Raw genomic sequence first — 20,976 nt, forward strand, 5'->3', positions numbered from 1 at the left:
AAACTGAAAAATTTGCAAATCGTGAGTCGCTTTTCAACAAAATAATTACTCGCTATTTAACCAGACAATTCTTAATTAGATTTAAATATAAATTACCATTATAATTAAAGATACATAAAAAACAATTAAAGCGGTATCTTCCCTTTTTATATGTTGCTCGCTGAACATGTTGTTTTTTCAAATGACGTCAGGTTTCTTTCCTCCGTTCTTCGTGATCCATATCGTGACGTAATCCATTTTGCAACCCCGTCGACTTTTCGGACGTCATCTACCAGACCTTCGTGTTTTGCAAGATCTTCATCTGAAACCCTAAAAAGAAAGCTAGGGGAAGTTATCCATGTCTAATTAGGAACTTTATATTAAATTAAACACTTTTAAAATGGTGTTGCACACTGAATATGCGGACTGTTAAACGCAATTAGCCTAGCAGACATTAAAAGTAACGAGTGTGTCGACACGGGCGCGATCCTACCCCTAACACGTTGCATATTCAGATCAACAACACCATATAAACTTTATACAAGTTTTTATCAAATTTAATATACAACAATACAAAAATCAATCTACTTAACCCGATTTGTTGAAATCCACTTTGTCGAAGCACCAATCTTCAAGTTAAATAAAAATTAACAATAAGTTACTTCTATGAAAAAATAAACATCATTTTTTAATTAGTACAACCACGTGGCAGCTGAATTTCTAATATAATAAAAACAGCCGACTTTTACATTTACAAAGTCAAACTAAATGTCCTTTAACTAAAATACCTTCCCTCCAACTTTAACCTTTATAATTCATTCACCCGATAAATGTGAGAACCAATCACAATCGACTACACAACGATGACGAGTTTCCAATGACGCATAAGCATTTTTAAATGAAACTAAAACTGCCACGGGTAATTTTTTTTTCGCTGTAATAAACTACTCATATAAGATTAATTTTAACTTTAAATCAAACGTGATAAGAAATTATATTTATTAATTAATAAACTAAGTTTTATTTTCTGCCAAAATAAACCCATACTAAACGACTTTACTTCATATAAAAGTAGCCAAACTAAAAATATTTCTAAAATCCTTCCACGTGTTTTACCAAATTTCTGACGCATGGAATTTGCACTAATTAAAACGACGCCTTAATTAAGAGTTGCATCGACGCTTGCTTTGTCGTCTAGACTTTAAACTTTTTTTTTTTTTTGTGAAATACGTTTGAAAAGATTTTTAGGGTATATAATGCAAATAAAATTTAAAGAATTACAATTTTGTATCGCCTTTTGTTTCAATATGTACTTGCAAAGTTTCGTGTTTTCGTGGCATTCTACTGTTTACAGCATATGTACATATATATCTATTTACATATTTTTTTGTTTAACTATTTGTTTAACTACTACAATGAAAAAATCAAAATTAAAAAAAATGAACAATAAAAGTGCAAGTACTTTAAAACATTAATTTAATAACAAATTAGATGTTTAAAAACATGGTCAAGTAATATTATATAAACCTTGCGTTAGCCAACAGTATTTTAAGCATTACATTTAGACAATTACTGCTAAAATCATTAATTTACTGCATACTACTCTTTAAAAATTACTAGCAATTCATAATTACAGTTACTTTAACATTGCATAATTAAATAAAATAAATATATAAAAAATATATAAAAATTAAAAAAAAACAGTGAAATTGTTGGTTAAAATATGAAGAACTAATTTAATAACAAGCGGGTAAAAAATTAAAAAAACTGTTTAAAAATAAAATTATTAATAATTAGTTTTCGCTTAACATTTCTTTAACATCACTTCCTGGTACATTGGAACCCGGGTTTATGTTGACTTGTTGAACCTTGTCAGCTAACATGTTTGAACCTTCAATCTTGTTTCCCATAATTTTGTGGCCTTAATAAAATAGTAACATAGTAAGTGATAAACTGCATCACATTCTACACAATTGTTTAACCAAAATTAAAAACAACAAAACAAAGATGAAAATATGCAAAAAAATTGACCCAAAGTCAAAATAAACACAATTTGTGTATAATAAATATTGAATAACCTGAGGTTCCAGCTATTTCTGAGCTAACATTTGCATGGTCTCCATAAAAGTGATTTGTTTGCTGTTGTACTGTACTCTGCTGACTCTCTAAATATTTACAACATTAAAATTTTTAAACAATGTTGGCATGTAAAGCCCATGACATTTAAGTATAACTTTAACATTAAATATTAGACTAATAGCAAAGTGTTAATCTAAACAAACTTGGCTGTTTTTGAAAACTGGGAAATATAAAATTGCCCGTTATAGATTCTTCACTTGAAAGATTTGTGACTGAATAAGTAAATATTTTTCCTGAAGGACTTTGATTTTCAAATCCTGGTTTGGCATTTGTTGCAATTACATCAGATTGGCAATTTTTACCCTTGTAAGTTTTCGTTACAGATTCAAAATTTTGGTGAAATATTTTAACCTCTACGATGTCCTCTTGTCTTAAAAACAATATACATTACTTCCATAAAACATGTTAAGTACATTTTAAATTAAAGTTATGAATTACCTTAAGGAAATTGCAGTAAAGAAAGTTGGAGTTTCATTTCGCATATGCATGTTCTGCAGGTCGATGTCAAAAACATATAACACCAAATTTGGTGTTTCCTTATCAGGGTAGCAATGGAAAATCTGTTTTTTTTGGGGATTTTCAGGATATTGAGACACTCCAAACAGCCAGGCTGTTATCACTTGAAACCTTAAACACAATAACATTGTAACAATAAAATAAAGTGAGACTAAAACAGATAGATGAACATTTTTACCAAGATAAATGATCAACTTGAAATTGAATTGTCCAAGAATCTCCCAAAATAACTTCGGCAAGATCTTTCCAAACTATTTTATCTTCACTTACTTGAGGCTAAAAAAAAAAGAATTACCGTTAACATAATACCAGTCAGCCACACATGTCCATATTACCTAAAGTATAATCACAAACAGAAATTAAAATAATACCGTGACAACACAGGTACCAGTTGTTGAGTAAAAAGGAGTGGAAAGAGATATTGTAACTGGAACCTTAAACTTTAATCCATGTGGCAAGCATTCAAATTGTGGAGTCAACAAATATGTTGGATTTTTCTAAACAAAACAATAATATACTTAATAAAAAACATGGGATATACAATTTGACAATAATTTAAATGTTTTCTTTAAAATAAATGTTATATTGCAAAAAAATTATTTTGAATATTCTAGTAATGAAAACAAATTTATGTAAAAAAAATATTTGCAATAAACAATTTATGTAAAACAACTTTGTAAAAGCAAACACCTTGGTGGGGAAAGTAATATCATGACAACAATCAACATGGACAGTAATTTGAACATCCTTATTGAGTGCATCTTCAGGAATATTAATGTAACATCCTGATACTTCAACTCTGCCTCCTTTTTTACCTATCACCTTGCTTACAGTGTCTTAAAAACAATATGATATATTTTAATCCTAGTTTATCAAAAAAAGAAAACTGTAAACAATCATTAAAAATCCAAATTAACAAAACTGATTAAATCAATAAAACTAAAGATAAAAATTAAATAAAGTATTATGGCAAACTTACCAGATATGTCCTCATATATAACTTCAATTCCTGATGCAGTTAAATCTTCAGCCTTTAAACAACAAAAAAAACATTTAAATCATACTTGAATTTTTCAATAATTTAGTTAATAATTTTACAAATAAAAAGTACCTTGTTTTTTAATTACCTGGTTAGTTTTTAGTGTTACTGGCTCGGTTAATGATTGATCAGATTGATCTTGTGCAATGGAGTATTCTTCTGGCAAACCAGAAACTCCAAATATTTTAGTTGTTGGTGAATTTAGCTGCATTAAATATTATACAACACATATCACATTTCTCATAACATTATTTAAAAATGCCAAATTGTATCAAAAACCTAAAAATCATAAAATTAAGCTACAGTATACAAAACATATTAACAAACCTTTGCATTCTTATTTCTTGCAACTCTCAACAATTCTTTTCCTTCAGAATCAACTTTACAACCATGCAGATACAATCTTTTAATTTTGTGCAAACAATCACACAGCTTTGTGATGTCATCAAGTGAGAGTTTGTTGTAATTTAGGTTCATAAAACTAACCTAATATTTAGTAAATTTGTAAAATTGTTTCATTACAAGTACTTACTAAAAAAAACTAAATCTATAAAATAAAGAATTGTTTAAAACTAATTTTTAAATATCTTAACTAATTTAAAACAAAAATTGTACAAGAACAAAAAAGTATTTGTTTACCTTTATGCTTGATTTTTCTTTTATTATTGGAAGAACTTGGTGAGTAAACATTGGTAAACTGCCATCCTTAAAAGTTAGATTACGTACATCTAACTCCAATGGTTTAATTGAAAGTTGAAGGATTTCAACAAGACTTGTAACATCATTGGGATAAAGATCACCACCGACACGATCTTTTAAGGGTAAATGTTCAATAACCCAATGTTGAAGTTCTCTTCCATATTCTTTTGTTAATTTATATAAAGAAAGAAGATTTGGTGAATACCGATGTTTTAAGTAATAACTAAGGTATTTCAACAAAATATTTCTCTTTGGTGCTAAATCAGTTTCTAGACCCAACATCTTCTTTACTTTCTTCGAGTTTTGTTCATTACACAAACCATAAAGAAATTTGCACACATTAAACTTGAAAGTTTTTGTTTTTAAACAGTCCATTAACCAGGTAAATGTGAATTCAAATTCATCCAGAGAAAGATGTTGAACCATGTAAACTGCACAGAGAAAGTCTTGCCAATCTAAATTTGAATATTTTATGTGTTCTACCCCTTTAAATAGGTTATGTCTAAGTCCATAGTTTTTAAATACAATTTCTTTTTCCATTATTCCGTTGTAGGCTAGTTTAGTCAACTTGGTAAACTCTTCACTGCTAGTCTGCCCAGATTTAAAGCAGTCTTGGATAAATGTCAACATTTTACATGTCATTGTTGTGGTTACAGAAGGATCATCAGCTTTATTTGCCTGAATAAAATAATCAGATTTTATTTCTGCAGTTTTAAAACATAAAATTGAATTTCTACTCAAATTTTGACAAGAAAGTTAAATTGAATTTTAATAAGTAAGTAAGGCACCTTCGAGTAATTTAATATCTGCTGTGTTGTTATTGTTAATATTAATATCATGACATTATGTTGCACACTATATTTTTTATTACTAATGATGTAAGTTAATTAGCTTTTTGTTGTTTTTGTTAAAATGTTGGGTTTAAACCCTATTACATTTCAAATATTTAATATAATAAATGTAAAGTGGTATAAACATAAAAGTTGTAAATAAACTGGTATGATAAATTATTGTTCCATGCTCTCTCTCTACATAGAAGTTCAGCAAATTTTATATTACCTGAGTAGATGTTAGTTTGGCTATATCTGTAGTTAGTTGATCAGATGGTTCTTGTAGGTTTAAATAATCTTCAGGTAAACCATAAACACCTCTAATCGTAGTTTTCTAAAAAAAATTAGCATTTTAATAACATTAATCTTTTATGTTATAAGTTACATGTCATTCCAAAATAAGTTTTATCAGCATACGTTTAATAAATTAAATGAAATTTAGCACAAAAATAGTTATTTAAAGCTAATAGTAAATTCAAAATAAATTAGGTTTTTGTAAAATAGAATTATTTTGCATTAAGTTTGTTAATATGTTTACAAACCTTTGCATTCTTATTTCTTGCAACTCTCAGTAACTCTCGTCCAAAATCAACATCACAACCATTAAACCATAATATTTTAATTTTGTGTAAACAATCACACAGCTTTGTGATGTCATCAAGTGAGAGTTTGTTGTCCCTCAGGTCCATAAAACTAACCTAATATTTAATAATTTATTTAAAACGAAGAGTTACAATAAAAATCAGTATACTCAATTTCATTTTTAAATATTAAAAAAGAATATTTATAATTAAACAAATATTTAAAATACAAAACTCTATTTACATTATTAAATTTAATAAAACACATTTAAATAACAGAATTTAATTATACTATTTACTTCCAATGCTACAAATAACAAAGAATGCTCACCGTTATATTTGATTTTTTTTTTATTATTGGAAGAACTTGGTGAGTAAACATTGTTAAACTGTCATCCATAAAAGTTGCAAAAAATATACCTAACTCAACTGGTTTGGTTGAACTTTGTAATTTGTCAACAAGTTCAACAACATCTTTTGGATAAACATCTCTTTTAATTTCAATCTATAAAAGTACAACATGTTAGTAATATATTTGACAATAATTAGTTTAATACTTTTAACAAATTTAATTTTATTTAATAACCAACTTGAATTTAATTATTAAAACAAGCAGAAGGTTGGTTTGTTGTTATTGGAAGTTTAATAATTTATTGCTATAAATATAAAATCTAACACAAAAGTTATTCCAACTTGGATTAATTTTTTAAGCTAAATTTAAATTTTTAATTTACCATAACAAAAAAACTTGATTTATAAAATAACGCCTCTTAAAAAGACAAAGAATATAATTTTAATAAATGTAATTATAAAAACAGAAAAAAAAGTGATGTTGTAGTTCTTACATTAAATCCCCTTTCACTTGATGTTATTTGTATAAAAGAATGGGTATAACCAAGATAGATCTAAATATTAATATAAATTATATATGATTTGTATAAAAGCTTTCATTAAAGTAAAACCTTCAAAATTTTTTTATTAGTTTAAGCTAGCTTAAATATAAATTTATAAACAAAGACATTTGTTTAAATTTAAGAAATATATATAGAATATTATAATTCTAAAGAGTGTTGCTATCAATAAAAATTAAACAAATAATTTTGAACCACATGTTGTTGCAAAAATTAAATGCAAGTCGAGAAGAAATTAGTATATACACTATACCAGTGGTCGCAACCACCAGGCCCAGGCCCAGTTTGTCAGCCGTACGTTATCGGGCCACACATTTTTTTCGAGTTAAAATGCTTTACAACAGAAAGGTGCTTAGTTTTTGATTTGTAAGCTTATTTTGTCTTAGAAACATTTAAAAATGTTAATCATCGATTTGATATAGAAATTAACTGCTTTAAACTTTATACATTTTTATTGGTGGATTTTTGGATTTTTTAAAGGCTTTTCTGCGAAAAAATATACAGTTTTAAATCGTTTTGCAATGCGAAAAGGGTTGTCGACCCCTGCTCTATACGGTCTTAAGAAAAAGATTTTAATTAATTTTACACATAAAAAGCACCTAGTTTTTTCATTATCTGGTTAGTTTTAGTGTTACCGGTTCAGTTAATGATTGATCAGATTGATCTTGTGTAGTGGAATATTCTTCTGGCAAACCAGAAACTCCAAATATTTTAGTTGTTGGTAATTTTAACTGCATAAAATATTATACAACACATATCACATTTCTCATAACAATATTTAGAAATTCCAAATTGTATCAAAAACCTAAAAATCATAAAAGTAAGCTACAGTATACAAAACATATTTACAAACCTTTGCATTCTTATTTCTTGCAACTCTCAGCAATTCTCTTCCTTCAAAATCAATTTTACAATCAACAACACTCAGGTAATCAATTTTGTGCAAACAATCACATAGCTTTGTGATGTCATCAAGTGAGAGATTCTTGTTAATTAGGTTCATATATTCAACCTAACAGTAAATTTGTAAGTACTTACTAAAATCAACCAATTTTATAAAACAAAGGATTGTTTAAAACTAATATTCTTAAAGAGATAGTTTGGAATTATGTTGAAATTTTCCCAACTTGCACGAAGATATCATTATTTTAATAATTGGTCAAGTAGTTTTTGAGATATCAAGATTTAAAAGTAATAGGGAAAGTCCCAACGCTCGCTAGTCACGTGACGCACAACATCATCATCGTCGTAAGATCATATGCTGGCAGACATAGAAAAATGACCTTATTTTGTCCTCTCTGAGTCGTTTGTTGTACTTTTTATTAAATTTTTTTTGCAGAAAACAAACTTAACATAAAAAGCAATATTTAGCTATATTATAATAGACATTTTTTACTTTTTAAGTATTTTTAATTGGGTAGGCCGTATTTAAAAAATTTTAACAAATATAGCAATGCTGTTAATTTTGAAAGTTTACCAGCCAAAAACGCTTACAAACTCCTGCAAGAAACAGACAGGTCAACTAAGTCTTATTAAAGCAAAGTTTACTGTTAACACAGTCTTAGTTTTGTTTAAAATAAAATCACTTCATTGTTGTTAACTAATATATTGTCAAATTAGCATATATAGCCTATATAGACGATATATATTTTATTTTGGTTATACTACAACAATTATTTAGGTTATACTTTTACAAGTGTAAAGCACAAACTAAAGTTAACAAAGGCAGCAAACACTAATATTTGGTGCCAGGGGTACAAGTACTTACGTATATTGTACGTTATATTAAAAATTGTTTGGAATAATTAATAAAAAATACATCAAAGATGTTAACCAGAATATTTAGTTTATAGTTTATTGATGTATTATATACTTTATGTGTGTTAACCCATGTGACATTTAGTGATTAGAACTATTTTTATATGATACCCAACAAAATTGTCGGATAAATTAAGTTTTAAGCAAAACTTACTTTTCTAACAGGTAAACTTTGCCTTAGTAACACTCTGTTAACCTGTCTGTTTCTTGTAAGTGTTTGTCAGCCAAGATTGGCCGTTTCTGGCTTGTAAATTTCCAAAATTAACAAGATAACCGTAATTTGTTAAAATTTTTTAAATACGACCTACCCAATTAAAAATACTTAAAAGTAAAAAATGTCTATTATAATATGGCTAAATATTGCTTTTTATGTTAAGTTTGTTTTCTGCAAAAAAAATTAAAAAAAGTACAACAAACGACTCAGAGAGGACAAAATAAGGTCATTTTCCTATGTCTGCCAGCATATGATCTTACGACGATGATGTTGTGCGTCACGTGACTCGCGAGCGTTGGGACTTTCCCTATTACTTTTAAATCTTGATATCTCAAAAACTACTTGACCAATTTTTAAAATAATTATATCCTCTTGCAAGTTGGGAAAACTTTAACATAATTAAAATAGAAACTCTGCGACCGTACCATCTCTTTAAATATCTTAGCTAAAATTTAAAATAAAAATTTTACAAGAACAAAAATATATTTGTTTACCTTTATGTTTGGTTTTTCTTTTATTATTGGAAGAACTTCGTGGGTAAACATTGTTGAACTGCAATCCTTAAACCTTGGACATAAAACTAACTCAACTGGTTCGGTTGAACTTTGTAATTTGTCAAAAAGTTCAACGACATCTTTTGGATAAACAACTCCATTAATTTTAATCTATAAAAGTATAACATGTGAGTAATATATTTTATAATAATTAGTTTAATACTTTTAACAAATTTAACTTTTATTTAATAACCAACTTGAATTTAATTAATAAAACAAGTAAAAGGTTGGTTTGTTGTTATTGGGAGTTTAATAATTTATTGTTATAAGTATAAAATTTAACAGAAAAGTTATTCCAACTTGGATTAATTTTTAAAGTTTGATTTAAATTTTTAATTTACTATGACAAAAAAACTTGATTTATGAAATAACGCCTCTTAAAAAGACAAAGAATATAATTTTAAAAAATTTAATTATAAAAACAGGAAAAAAGTGATGTTGTAGTTCTTACATCAAATCCCCTTTCACTTGATGTTATTTGTATAAAAGAATGGGTATAACCAAGATAGATCTAAATATTAATATAAATTATATATGATTTGTATAAAAGCTTTCATTAAAGTAAAACCTTCAAAATTTTTTTATTAGTTTAAGCTAGCTTATATATAGATTTATAAACAAAGACATTTGTTTAAATTTAAGAAATATATATAGAATATTATAATTCTAAAGAGTGTTGCTATCAATAAAAATTAAACAAATAATTTTGAACCACATGTTGTTGCAAAAATTAAATGCAAGTCGAGAAGAAATTAGTATATACACTATACCAGTGGTCGCAACCACCAGGCCCAGGCCCAGTTTGTCAGCCGTACGTTATCGGGCCACACATTTTTTTCGAGTTAAAATGCTTTACAACAGAAAGGTGCTTAGTTTTTGATTTGTAAGCTTATTTTGTCTTAGAAACATTTAAAAATGTTAATCATCGATTTGATATAGAAATTAACTGCTTTAAACTTTATACATTTTTATTGGTGGATTTTTGGATTTTTTAAAGGCTTTTCTGCGAAAAAATATACAGTTTTAAATCGTTTTGCAATGCGAAAAGGGTTGTCGACCCCTGCTCTATACGGTCTTAAGAAAAAGATTTTAATTAATTTTACACATAAAAAGCACCTAGTTTTTTCATTATCTGGTTAGTTTTAGTGTTACCGGTTCAGTTAATGATTGATCAGATTGATCTTGTGTAGTGGAATATTCTTCTGGCAAACCAGAAACTCCAAATATTTTAGTTGTTGGTAATTTTAACTGCATAAAATATTATACAACACATATCACATTTCTCATAACAATATTTAGAAATTCCAAATTGTATCAAAAACCTAAAAATCATAAAAGTAAGCTACAGTATACAAAACATATTTACAAACCTTTGCATTCTTATTTCTTGCAACTCTCAGCAATTCTCTTCCTTCAAAATCAATTTTACAATCAACAACACTCAGGTAATCAATTTTGTGCAAACAATCACATAGCTTTGTGATGTCATCAAGTGAGAGATTCTTGTTAATTAGGTTCATATATTCAACCTAACAGTAAATTTGTAAGTACTTACTAAAATCAACCAATTTTATAAAACAAAGGATTGTTTAAAACTAATATTCTTAAAGAGATAGTTTGGAATTATGTTGAAATTTTCCCAACTTGCACGAAGATATCATTATTTTAATAATTGGTCAAGTAGTTTTTGAGATATCAAGATTTAAAAGTAATAGGGAAAGTCCCAACGCTCGCTAGTCACGTGACGCACAACATCATCATCGTCGTAAGATCATATGCTGGCAGACATAGAAAAATGACCTTATTTTGTCCTCTCTGAGTCGTTTGTTGTACTTTTTATTAAATTTTTTTTGCAGAAAACAAACTTAACATAAAAAGCAATATTTAGCTATATTATAATAGACATTTTTTACTTTTTAAGTATTTTTAATTGGGTAGGCCGTATTTAAAAAATTTTAACAAATATAGCAATGCTGTTAATTTTGAAAGTTTACCAGCCAAAAACGCTTACAAACTCCTGCAAGAAACAGACAGGTCAACTAAGTCTTATTAAAGCAAAGTTTACTGTTAACACAGTCTTAGTTTTGTTTAAAATAAAATCACTTCATTGTTGTTAACTAATATATTGTCAAATTAGCATATATAGCCTATATAGACGATATATATTTTATTTTGGTTATACTACAACAATTATTTAGGTTATACTTTTACAAGTGTAAAGCACAAACTAAAGTTAACAAAGGCAGCAAACACTAATATTTGGTGCCAGGGGTACAAGTACTTACGTATATTGTACGTTATATTAAAAATTGTTTGGAATAATTAATAAAAAATACATCAAAGATGTTAACCAGAATATTTAGTTTATAGTTTATTGATGTATTATATACTTTATGTGTGTTAACCCATGTGACATTTAGTGATTAGAACTATTTTTATATGATACCCAACAAAATTGTCGGATAAATTAAGTTTTAAGCAAAACTTACTTTTCTAACAGGTAAACTTTGCCTTAGTAACACTCTGTTAACCTGTCTGTTTCTTGTAAGTGTTTGTCAGCCAAGATTGGCCGTTTCTGGCTTGTAAATTTCCAAAATTAACAAGATAACCGTAATTTGTTAAAATTTTTTAAATACGACCTACCCAATTAAAAATACTTAAAAGTAAAAAATGTCTATTATAATATGGCTAAATATTGCTTTTTATGTTAAGTTTGTTTTCTGCAAAAAAAATTAAAAAAAGTACAACAAACGACTCAGAGAGGACAAAATAAGGTCATTTTCCTATGTCTGCCAGCATATGATCTTACAATGATGACGTCGTGCGTCACGTGACTCGCGAGCGTTGGGGCTTTCCCTATTACATTTAAATCCCGATATCTCAAAAACTACTTGACCAATTATTAAAATAATGATATTCTCGTGCAAGTTGGAAAAATTTTAACATAATTAAAATAGAAACTCTGCGACCGAACCTCTTTAAATATCTTAGCTAAAATTTAAAATAAAAATTTTACAAGAACAAAAAAATAATTGTTTACCTCTATGTTTGGTTTTTCTTTTATTATTGGAAGAACTTCGTAAGTAAACATTGTTAAACTGCAATCCTTAAACCTTGGACGTAAATCTAACTCAACTGGTTCGGTTGAACTTTGTAATTTGTCAAAAAGTTCAACGACATCTTTTGGATAAACATCTCCATCAATTTTAATCTATAAAAGTATAACATGTGAGTAATATATTTTGTAATAATTAGTTTAATACTTTTAACAAATTTAACTTTTATTTAATAACCAACTTGAATTTAATTATTAAAACAAGTACGGGGTAGTTTGTTGTTATTAAGAGTTTAATAATTTATTGTTATAAATTTTTTTTTTTTTTTCGTATTTATCTTTATCCTCAATGTGGGAAAGTCGAATGCGCGACTTAAACATAGAGTAACATAAGTTACTCTGACCCAGTATCGAGTTGCCTGTGGCAGCTTGGGATATTATAAAGACCATAATTGCCCGGTAATTATGCTGCTGTTCAAGTACTGGCTCAGCAGGAGTTCATACCGTTTATAGCGCTTTACTCAAAGGCACTACAGCATGAGATCAGTAGGGAGTAAACCCACGACCTCATGTGTGGTGTAGCAAGAGTTCTAACCACTACACCACGCTGCCGGAAATATAAAATTTAACACAAAAGTTATTCCAACTTGGACTAATTTTTAAAGTTTGATTTAAATTTTTAATTTACTATGACAAAAAAACTTGATTTATGAAATAACGCCTCTTAAGAAGACAAAGAATATAATTTTAATAAATGTAATTATAAAAACAGAAAAAAAAGTGATGTTGTAGTTCTTACATCAAATCCCCTTTCACTTGATGTTATTTGTATAAAAGAATGGGTATAACCAAGATAGATCTAAATATTAATATAAATTATATATGATTTGTATAAAAGCTTTCATTAAAGTAAAACCTTCAAAATTTTTTTATTAGTTTAAGCTAGCTTAAATATAGATTTATAAACAAAGACATTTGTTTAAATTTAAGAAATATATATAGAATATTATAATTCTAAAGAGTGTTGCTATCAATAAAAATTAAACAAATAATTTTGAACCACATGTTGTTGCAAAAATTAAATGCAAGTCGAGAAGAAATTAGTATATACACTATACCAGTGGTCGCAACCACCAGGCCCAGGCCCAGTTTGTGAGCCGTACGTTATCGAGCCACATACTTTTTTCGAGTTAAAATGCTTTACAACAGAAAGGTGATTATTTTTTGATTTGTAAGCTTATTTTGTATTAGAAACATTCAAAACTGTTAATCATCGATTTGATATAGAAATTAATTGCTTTAAACTTTATACATTTTTATTGGTGAATTTTTGTTTTTTTAAAGGCTTTTCTGCGAAAAAATATACAGTTTTAAATCGTTTTGCGAAAAAGGTTGTCGACCCCTGCTCTATACGGTCTTAAGAAAAAAATTTTAATTAATTTTACACATAAAAAGCACCTAGTTTTTTCATTATCTGGTTAGTTTTAGTGTTACCGGTTCAGTTAAAGATTGATCTTGTGCAATGGAATATTTCTCTGGCAAACCAGAAACTCCAAATATTTTAGTTGTTGGTAATTTCAGCTGCATAAAATATTATACAAAACATATTACATTTCTCATAACATTATTTAGAAATGCCAAATTTAATTTTGGTATTTTTATGAGCTACTAATTGGAGAAATCTAAACACTCAGTGTTACATATAAAAGATTACATATAAAAGATTACATATTACATATAATTACATATAAAAGATTACATAAAAAAGATTACATATTTATATGTATTACATATACATATAAAAGATTAACAACTTAGACTAATAACAGGAAAAAAAAAATAAAAAATGTTTTACAAAAATGTTTTACCTTAAAAAAATTTTTACAAACTATTAAAATTGTTATACCATTACCATACATTAACAATTTTTCTGGCAAATTCCATTTTTGCAAAAAATAAAAGTTATTTCCCCCCCAACAAAACATTAAAATTATAACTAAACTTTAACAAACAAAATGACTAATCTCGTCACCAGTTTGTTAAATATTTTTAGTTTCCATAAATATTTAAATTTGTAGTTTTTTGTTTACTTTTGCTAAAATTAAAAAAAATTGAACATAACTTTATTAACAAGTTTTATTGCACCACAGTATTATTATTAAATCACTTAACCCTTTTTTGTTTAAAAAAATTGAATTAAATTTACTAATAAACATTATGCAAACACTTTTTTAAAGAAGCACTGTGTTAAATTACATAACAAAATTTTGCTAAAGTAATTGAGCATTGTAACTATATCATACAAAAATTCCACAAGAAATTAAACTAAGGTAAATATCCATTTTCAATGGTTAACATTTTTAATTTTACAATGAATGGTCACAAAAAATTGGTATATTTATTATAACACTTATAAACAAACAATTCAGTTTCTTCGCAATCTTTTTAATAAAATAAATGAAATATTTCAATTGGTGTTTTTACCATTTCTGCCATCTTCATATTTGGAATTTGAGACAAATTAAAATGAAAAGGTAGCCATGTAATAAAAAAAAATTAATAATACTGAACACTATCAAAAGAATAATTTTTTTGTATAGTATTTTAATTGGGTATTTCACTTGATAATTGGCTACCTTTTTACACTGGGAGTTAAGCGTGCTTATGAGTCAGTTTATGATAATTAGCAAATGAAGGTTATATTAAATAATATAGTTTTAATACAGTCGTTTTATCAAATGTCCTACATTTATTTACATTTATATAAAATAATGCATCACAGGCCAACCTATATGCTATTAATAGGGTTAGATCAAACAAAATCAAAATTTATAAATCTTTTTATAAAAGATTTGATTTTTTTTTTTTTAATTTCAAAGTAAATATAATGAAGTTTGTATTTTGCTTATTGGATCTTTAAATTGCCTATTAAAAATGCTTATTAAATTAAGCCTTATTGTACCAAATTACTAAATAAGCATAAATACTATACACCACTATACTAATCATACCATACAACAACTCTAACAAAATATTTCAAAAAACATTTCCATGAAATACATATAAAAGATTAACAACTTAGACAAAAAACAGAAAATTTTATTAATAAAATAAATTAAATATTTTAATTAGTGCTCTTACCATATTTTGCAGCCGTATATTTGGTTCCTATGTAATAAAAAAAATAATAATTATTTCTTGTATAATATAATAGGGTGTTCCACTTAATTTACATTAGCACTTAGGTGAACTAGTGAGTCAGTTTTTGATAATTAGCAAAATAAATGTTATCATGAATTACAAAGCAGTCATTTTATCAAATGTTCTTGCACATTTACTTACAGAAAAGACATTACAAGCCAACCAATATGCTTTTAATAGGGGTAGATCACACACAATTCCAATTTATAAACCTTTTTATAGAGATTTGATTTTTTTTAAATTTTATAGCAAATAAAAAGTAGTTTTACATTAAAAATGGTTATTGGATTATGCCTTATTTTACCAAATTACTAAATAAGTATAAACACTATATCTTATAAATAATATAGTTTTAATGCAATCATTTTATCAAATGTCCTTGTACATTTATTTACTTTTAAATAAAATAATACATCACAGGCCAATCCATATGCTTCTAACTAAGGTAAGATCAAATAAAGTCACAATTTTTAAAAAAATTGATTTTTTTAAATTTCAAAGTAAATAAAACGTGGTTTTATATTGTATTTTGTATGCTTTTTGAGCTTTAAATTGCATTTTAAAAATGCTTACTAGATTAAGCCTTATTGTACTTAATTACTAAATAAGCAAAGTATTAACACTATATACCAGTATACTAATCATACCATACAACAACTCTTAACAAAATATTTCAAAAAACATTTCCATGAAATACATATAAAAGATTAACAACTTACACCAATAACAGAAAATTTTATTAATAAAATAAATTAAATATTTTAATTAGTGTTCTTACCATTTGTCCCAACTCTATATATGGAATATTGGGTACCTATGTAATAAAAAAAATAATAATTATTTCTTGTATAATATGATAGGGTGTTCCACTTGATTTACATTAGAACTTAAGTAAACTAGTGAGTCAGTTTTTGACAATTAGCAACTACACTAAGGAAATAGCAACTACACTAAGGAAATAAATAGCAACTACACTAAGGAAATTATAAATAATTTAATTTTATTTCAATAAATAACAAGAATTTGTTTTAATTTATAAAAAAAACTTAAACTTATTTCATTTTTAATGTAATTTAAATAAATAAAAAATATTAATTACTTACATCATCTTCACTTTCACTTAAAATTTCAGAATACTCATAAGATAAATGTGAAAATATCTGTTTAATAAATAACAAAAATATCAACACGGTAAATATAGTTAATGTCAGAAACAATACAATAAGTTTTTTACTTAATATCGTTTTCCCAAATTTCATTCTATATTGGCAACCTTTATACATTGTTTATCAGCAAAATATAAAAAAAAAATTTAACAAAATGAATGCTAAAATACATAATTACAATATTTTGCTAGTGAAATTTCATTTATTTTAAATTTTTTGTTAATTTTTATTACAAGTAATATTAATAAACCTACTGAAGATTTTGGGTCAGGGTTTTTATTTGTACATTAAGTGTAAATGGACAAGTAATTTTTCATTTTTTTTTTCAAAAATTTGTAATATTTATAGTGCCATAAAAGAGCCTAGTTTTAAAACTATTAAACCATGCCGTCTTTCTTTAATAAATTTATTTTGCAATTAACATAAAACTCACAGAAGCTTCAGGTTCATATGTTTTTTGACTAAATTCCTTTCTTTGCTTTATCGGTTCAGTTGTTCCAGCTTCATCTGAAATCTTACCCTTTAAAATACCTGGAACATTTTCGTCCAATGCCTGCAAAATTATAAAATTTAATTAACATTTTTTATACACTTTAAATAAAATTATTCAAAATGAGCTGTTGTTAGTGCTAAAAGAGAATTAGCTTTAGACTTAGAAACACAACTTAACTACTAAAGACAAAACACCTGATAATTTCTAAAACAAAGAAACTTATCTAATTTGATACAACCATAGAATTCAACATAAAACTACACTAAGGAAATTATATATAATTTAATTTTACTTTAAAAAATAACAAGAATTTGTTTTAATTTATACAATAAAGTTAATGTCAGAAACAATGCAATAATTTTTTTACTTAATATTGTTTTGCCAAATTTCATTCTATATTGGCAACCTTTATACATTGTTTATTAGCAAAAAAAAAAAAAAAAATTTAATAAAATGATTGGTAAAATTAATAATTACAATATTTTGCTAGTGAAATTTCATTTATTTTAAATTTTTTGTTAATTTTTATTACAAGTAATATTAATAAACCTACTGAAGATTTTGGGTCAGGGTTTTTTTCAACAAATTCTTTTTTCCACTTTGTGGGTTGAGTTGTTTTAGTTTCGTCCAACTTTTTTATTGTCTTTAAATCCTATACATCATAAAAAATACAAAATATAATATTTTTTAAAATAATTTTTAACTTGATTTATATTACTTTATTTGTACATTAAGTGTAAATGGACAAGTAATTCTTCATACAAAAATTTGTAATGTTTATAGTGCCATAAAAGAGCCCAGTTTTAAAACTATTAAACCATGCTGTCTTTCCTTAATAAATTTATTTTGCAATTAACATAAAACTCACAGAAGCTTTAGGTTTAGATGTTTTTTGACTAAACTTCCTTTCTTTGCTTTATCGGTTCAGTTGTTCCAGCTTCATCCAAAATATTACCCTTTAAAGTACCTGGATCATTTTCGTCCAAGTCCTGCAAAATCATAAAATTTGACTAACATTTTAACACACTTTGTTAATTAAAATTATTTGAAATAAACAGTTCTTATTGCATGATGTACATTTACACAATAACTCATGCGAGCTTGTACTACAGGTAGTAGTAAACTACGAGATGTGGGAAGTTGGAGGTGCGGTAAAGATCGAGGCCATATGTAATTGTTAACAAAAAATCGCTGAATGTAGAAATGATTATTTTATTTATCCCTTGCGTCTTATAATTAATTTTGACTTATGTCAAAGAAAAATAGGTTTAGATAACATTTTGCAAAAACTTTTAAAGATTATGTAATTTAAAAATAAATAGTGTTACATTATTGACAGTAGTTTAAATTACAATCCAACAATAAGGTTATTAAAACAAGTAGAAGGGTGGTTTGTTGTTATTGGGAGTTTAATTAATTTATTGTTATAATGAGAAAATTTAACAGAAAAGTTATTCCAAATTGGATTAACTTTTTAAGTTTTTCTTTTTTCATGTTAAAGATTTAGTTTAAGTTTTATCCCAATTTTTGATTTTAATTAACATGATCTTTAATAAGATAAACATGATAGTTACTAAGAGTGTAGTTCTTAAGACCTTACATTTGATTGAATTGTTGTTTGCATGGATAAAGATTCCGCTATCGGTTTAAAAAATTGCTGAATTCGTTGAAAAAAAACTTTTTTTTTTGGTGGTTGTTCTTTCACGATGTTCTTTAAACATAATAAAAAATTTAATTTTTAACAGAGTCTAATATACAACAAAAACATACTTTTGCACTTGTTATGTTACAGAACCTTAAATATAATAAAATTAAATATTAAAAAATATATAAACATATATGCCACATTAAAAAATAATTATGAGAACTGGTAATTTTAAAAACATTTCATTAAAAACAAGAAGTTTAATAATATTTTCAACTTTTTAAAACTAAATTTTTCCTAATGGTGTCAAATATTGTTATAATTAACACAACAAATTAAGAGTTATTAATTACAAGTAATTTTATTAAAATAAAAAATTTTGTTAGTATAAAACAAATTGCTTTTATTCTTATTGTGTAGTTCTTACCATTGGCATACTTCTACTTGGTTGAGGTAAAATCTAATAAAATTATAAATGTTTTATAGTTTTTATATTTTGACCTTTATTGTATTAAGAGCTTTAAAGGATTTTGTTAGTATAAAACAAATTGCTTTTATTCTTAATGTGTAGTGGTGAAATATAATAAAATTATAGATGTTTTATAGTTTTTATACCCCTGCACTATATGGTTTAAACTTTTTAAAAACAGATAAAACAGTTAAGCTATTTAAAAGTAATAAATAATGACAGACAAAACATTTTAATTATTCACATCTTTAGAATTGGTTTTGTTAATATAAATTAATATTTTAGAAGATTGCAAAGAAAAATGTTATATTTCACTTATTGGTCCTACTTTGCTTTAAGAAATTGATTTAAACTTACGGTATGTTCAGATACTTTATCAAATTCTTTCTCCCTTTTTGTGGGTTCAGTTGTTGTAGTTTCATCCAACTTTTTAAGCTTTAATTTACCTGCATCATATTTTTCCAAATTCTAAATGATCATCAAATATCATAAACATTCATATGACACTTTTGTAATAAAAATACAAATCATAAAGTAAGTGTTTATTATGACATTTATTTTCCAATAATGCTGAATAAAAAATTAAGTAAAAAATGAGTCAAATAAAATTAGACATACAAAAAATAAAAATTTTTAATTAACATTTTTAATATAACATTTTTAAAATAACTTTTTACTTGATTTATATTATTTTATTTGTACATTAAGTGTAAATAGACAAGTAAGTCTTCATACAAAAGTTTGTAATGTTTATAGTGCCATAAAAGAGCCTAGTTTTCCAACTCCTACACGTTTTAGTAAATTTAGTTCGCAATTTATATAAAACTCACATAAGCTCCAGGTTCAGATGTTTCTTGACTAAACTTCCCTTTTTGCTTTATCGGTTCAGTTGGTCCAGCTTCATCCAAAATTTTACCCTTTAAAGTAACTAAAACATTTTCGTCCAAGTCCTGCAAAATCATAAAATTTAACTAACATTTTAATATACTTTGTTAATTAAAATTATTTAAAGTAAACAGTTGTTATTGCATGATGTACATTTACACAATAACTCATGCAAGCTTGTATTATGGGGTAGTACTAAAATAAGAGATGTGGGAAGTTGGAGGTGCGGTAAAGATTGAGGCCATTTGTAAAAGTTAACAAAAAATCGCTTTTCTAAACTTTCCTTGCGTCTTATAATCAATTTTGCATCATTGCACACCTTCATAATAAATCCTACATCATCCCCAAGCTCTTAAAGTAAATACTGCATTCACCCCGCAGTAAAGTACAAAAATTCTTTCCATCCCGCATTCCGCAAATTTTTGTTAACGTTTACATACGGTCCCGCATCTCATACTTTTGTATTGTCCGTATTAAGTTACATTTAAAACAGCACAGAAAAATTAGGTGTCTTTATTTTAAAATCAATTTATATAAAATTTGAATTAAGCATCAACTTACATCCATGATTTAAGAAGCTATTCGTTCATCGACTGATATACTTTAAAGTTTTTCTTCATGAAAATCACAGATATTTTAAGTTTAATCTTCTAACAACCAAACTCCTGTTACTAAAAAATAAAATATTGTTAAAATTAATTTGATTAAAAAACAATCATCAGATCAACCGTAGGCGTTGTGTTTGTCTAACTACTATGATTATTACATAATAATACACTTAT

At 26.2% G+C, this 20,976-nt stretch overlaps 1 protein-coding gene across 1 annotated transcript; it reads right to left on the reverse strand.

The window, feature by feature from the left end:
• Nucleotides 1-1,689: 1,689 nt before the first annotated feature.
• LOC145760375 (uncharacterized) lies at nt 1,690-20,761 on the reverse strand. The gene is made up of 35 exons (XM_082574244.1): nt 20,756-20,761; nt 20,140-20,259; nt 19,667-19,777; nt 19,268-19,300; nt 18,986-18,990; nt 18,064-18,109; nt 17,749-17,847; nt 17,136-17,255; nt 16,640-16,696; nt 16,315-16,350; nt 15,477-15,503; nt 13,830-13,916; nt 13,135-13,194; nt 12,321-12,491; nt 10,651-10,809; nt 10,433-10,528; nt 9,732-9,791; nt 9,221-9,391; nt 7,548-7,706; nt 7,330-7,425; nt 6,629-6,688; nt 6,115-6,288; nt 5,745-5,900; nt 5,432-5,536; nt 4,313-5,050; nt 4,001-4,159; nt 3,762-3,878; nt 3,614-3,665; nt 3,325-3,470; nt 3,006-3,131; nt 2,813-2,910; nt 2,557-2,745; nt 2,262-2,488; nt 2,058-2,144; nt 1,690-1,900 (listed from the first exon to the last, which is right to left on the reverse strand). Exons 1-35 carry the CDS (start codon nt 20,759-20,761, stop codon nt 1,773-1,775), a joined length of 4,281 nt encoding a protein of 1,426 aa, XP_082430370.1. The 3' UTR covers nt 1,690-1,772.
• Nucleotides 20,762-20,976: the final 215 nt, after the last annotated feature.

The sequence above is a fragment of the Corella eumyota genome, chromosome 7, assembly GCF_963082875.1.
Source record: "Corella eumyota chromosome 7, kaCorEumy4.1, whole genome shotgun sequence".
Classification (NCBI taxonomy): domain Eukaryota; kingdom Metazoa; phylum Chordata; class Ascidiacea; order Phlebobranchia; family Corellidae; genus Corella; species Corella eumyota.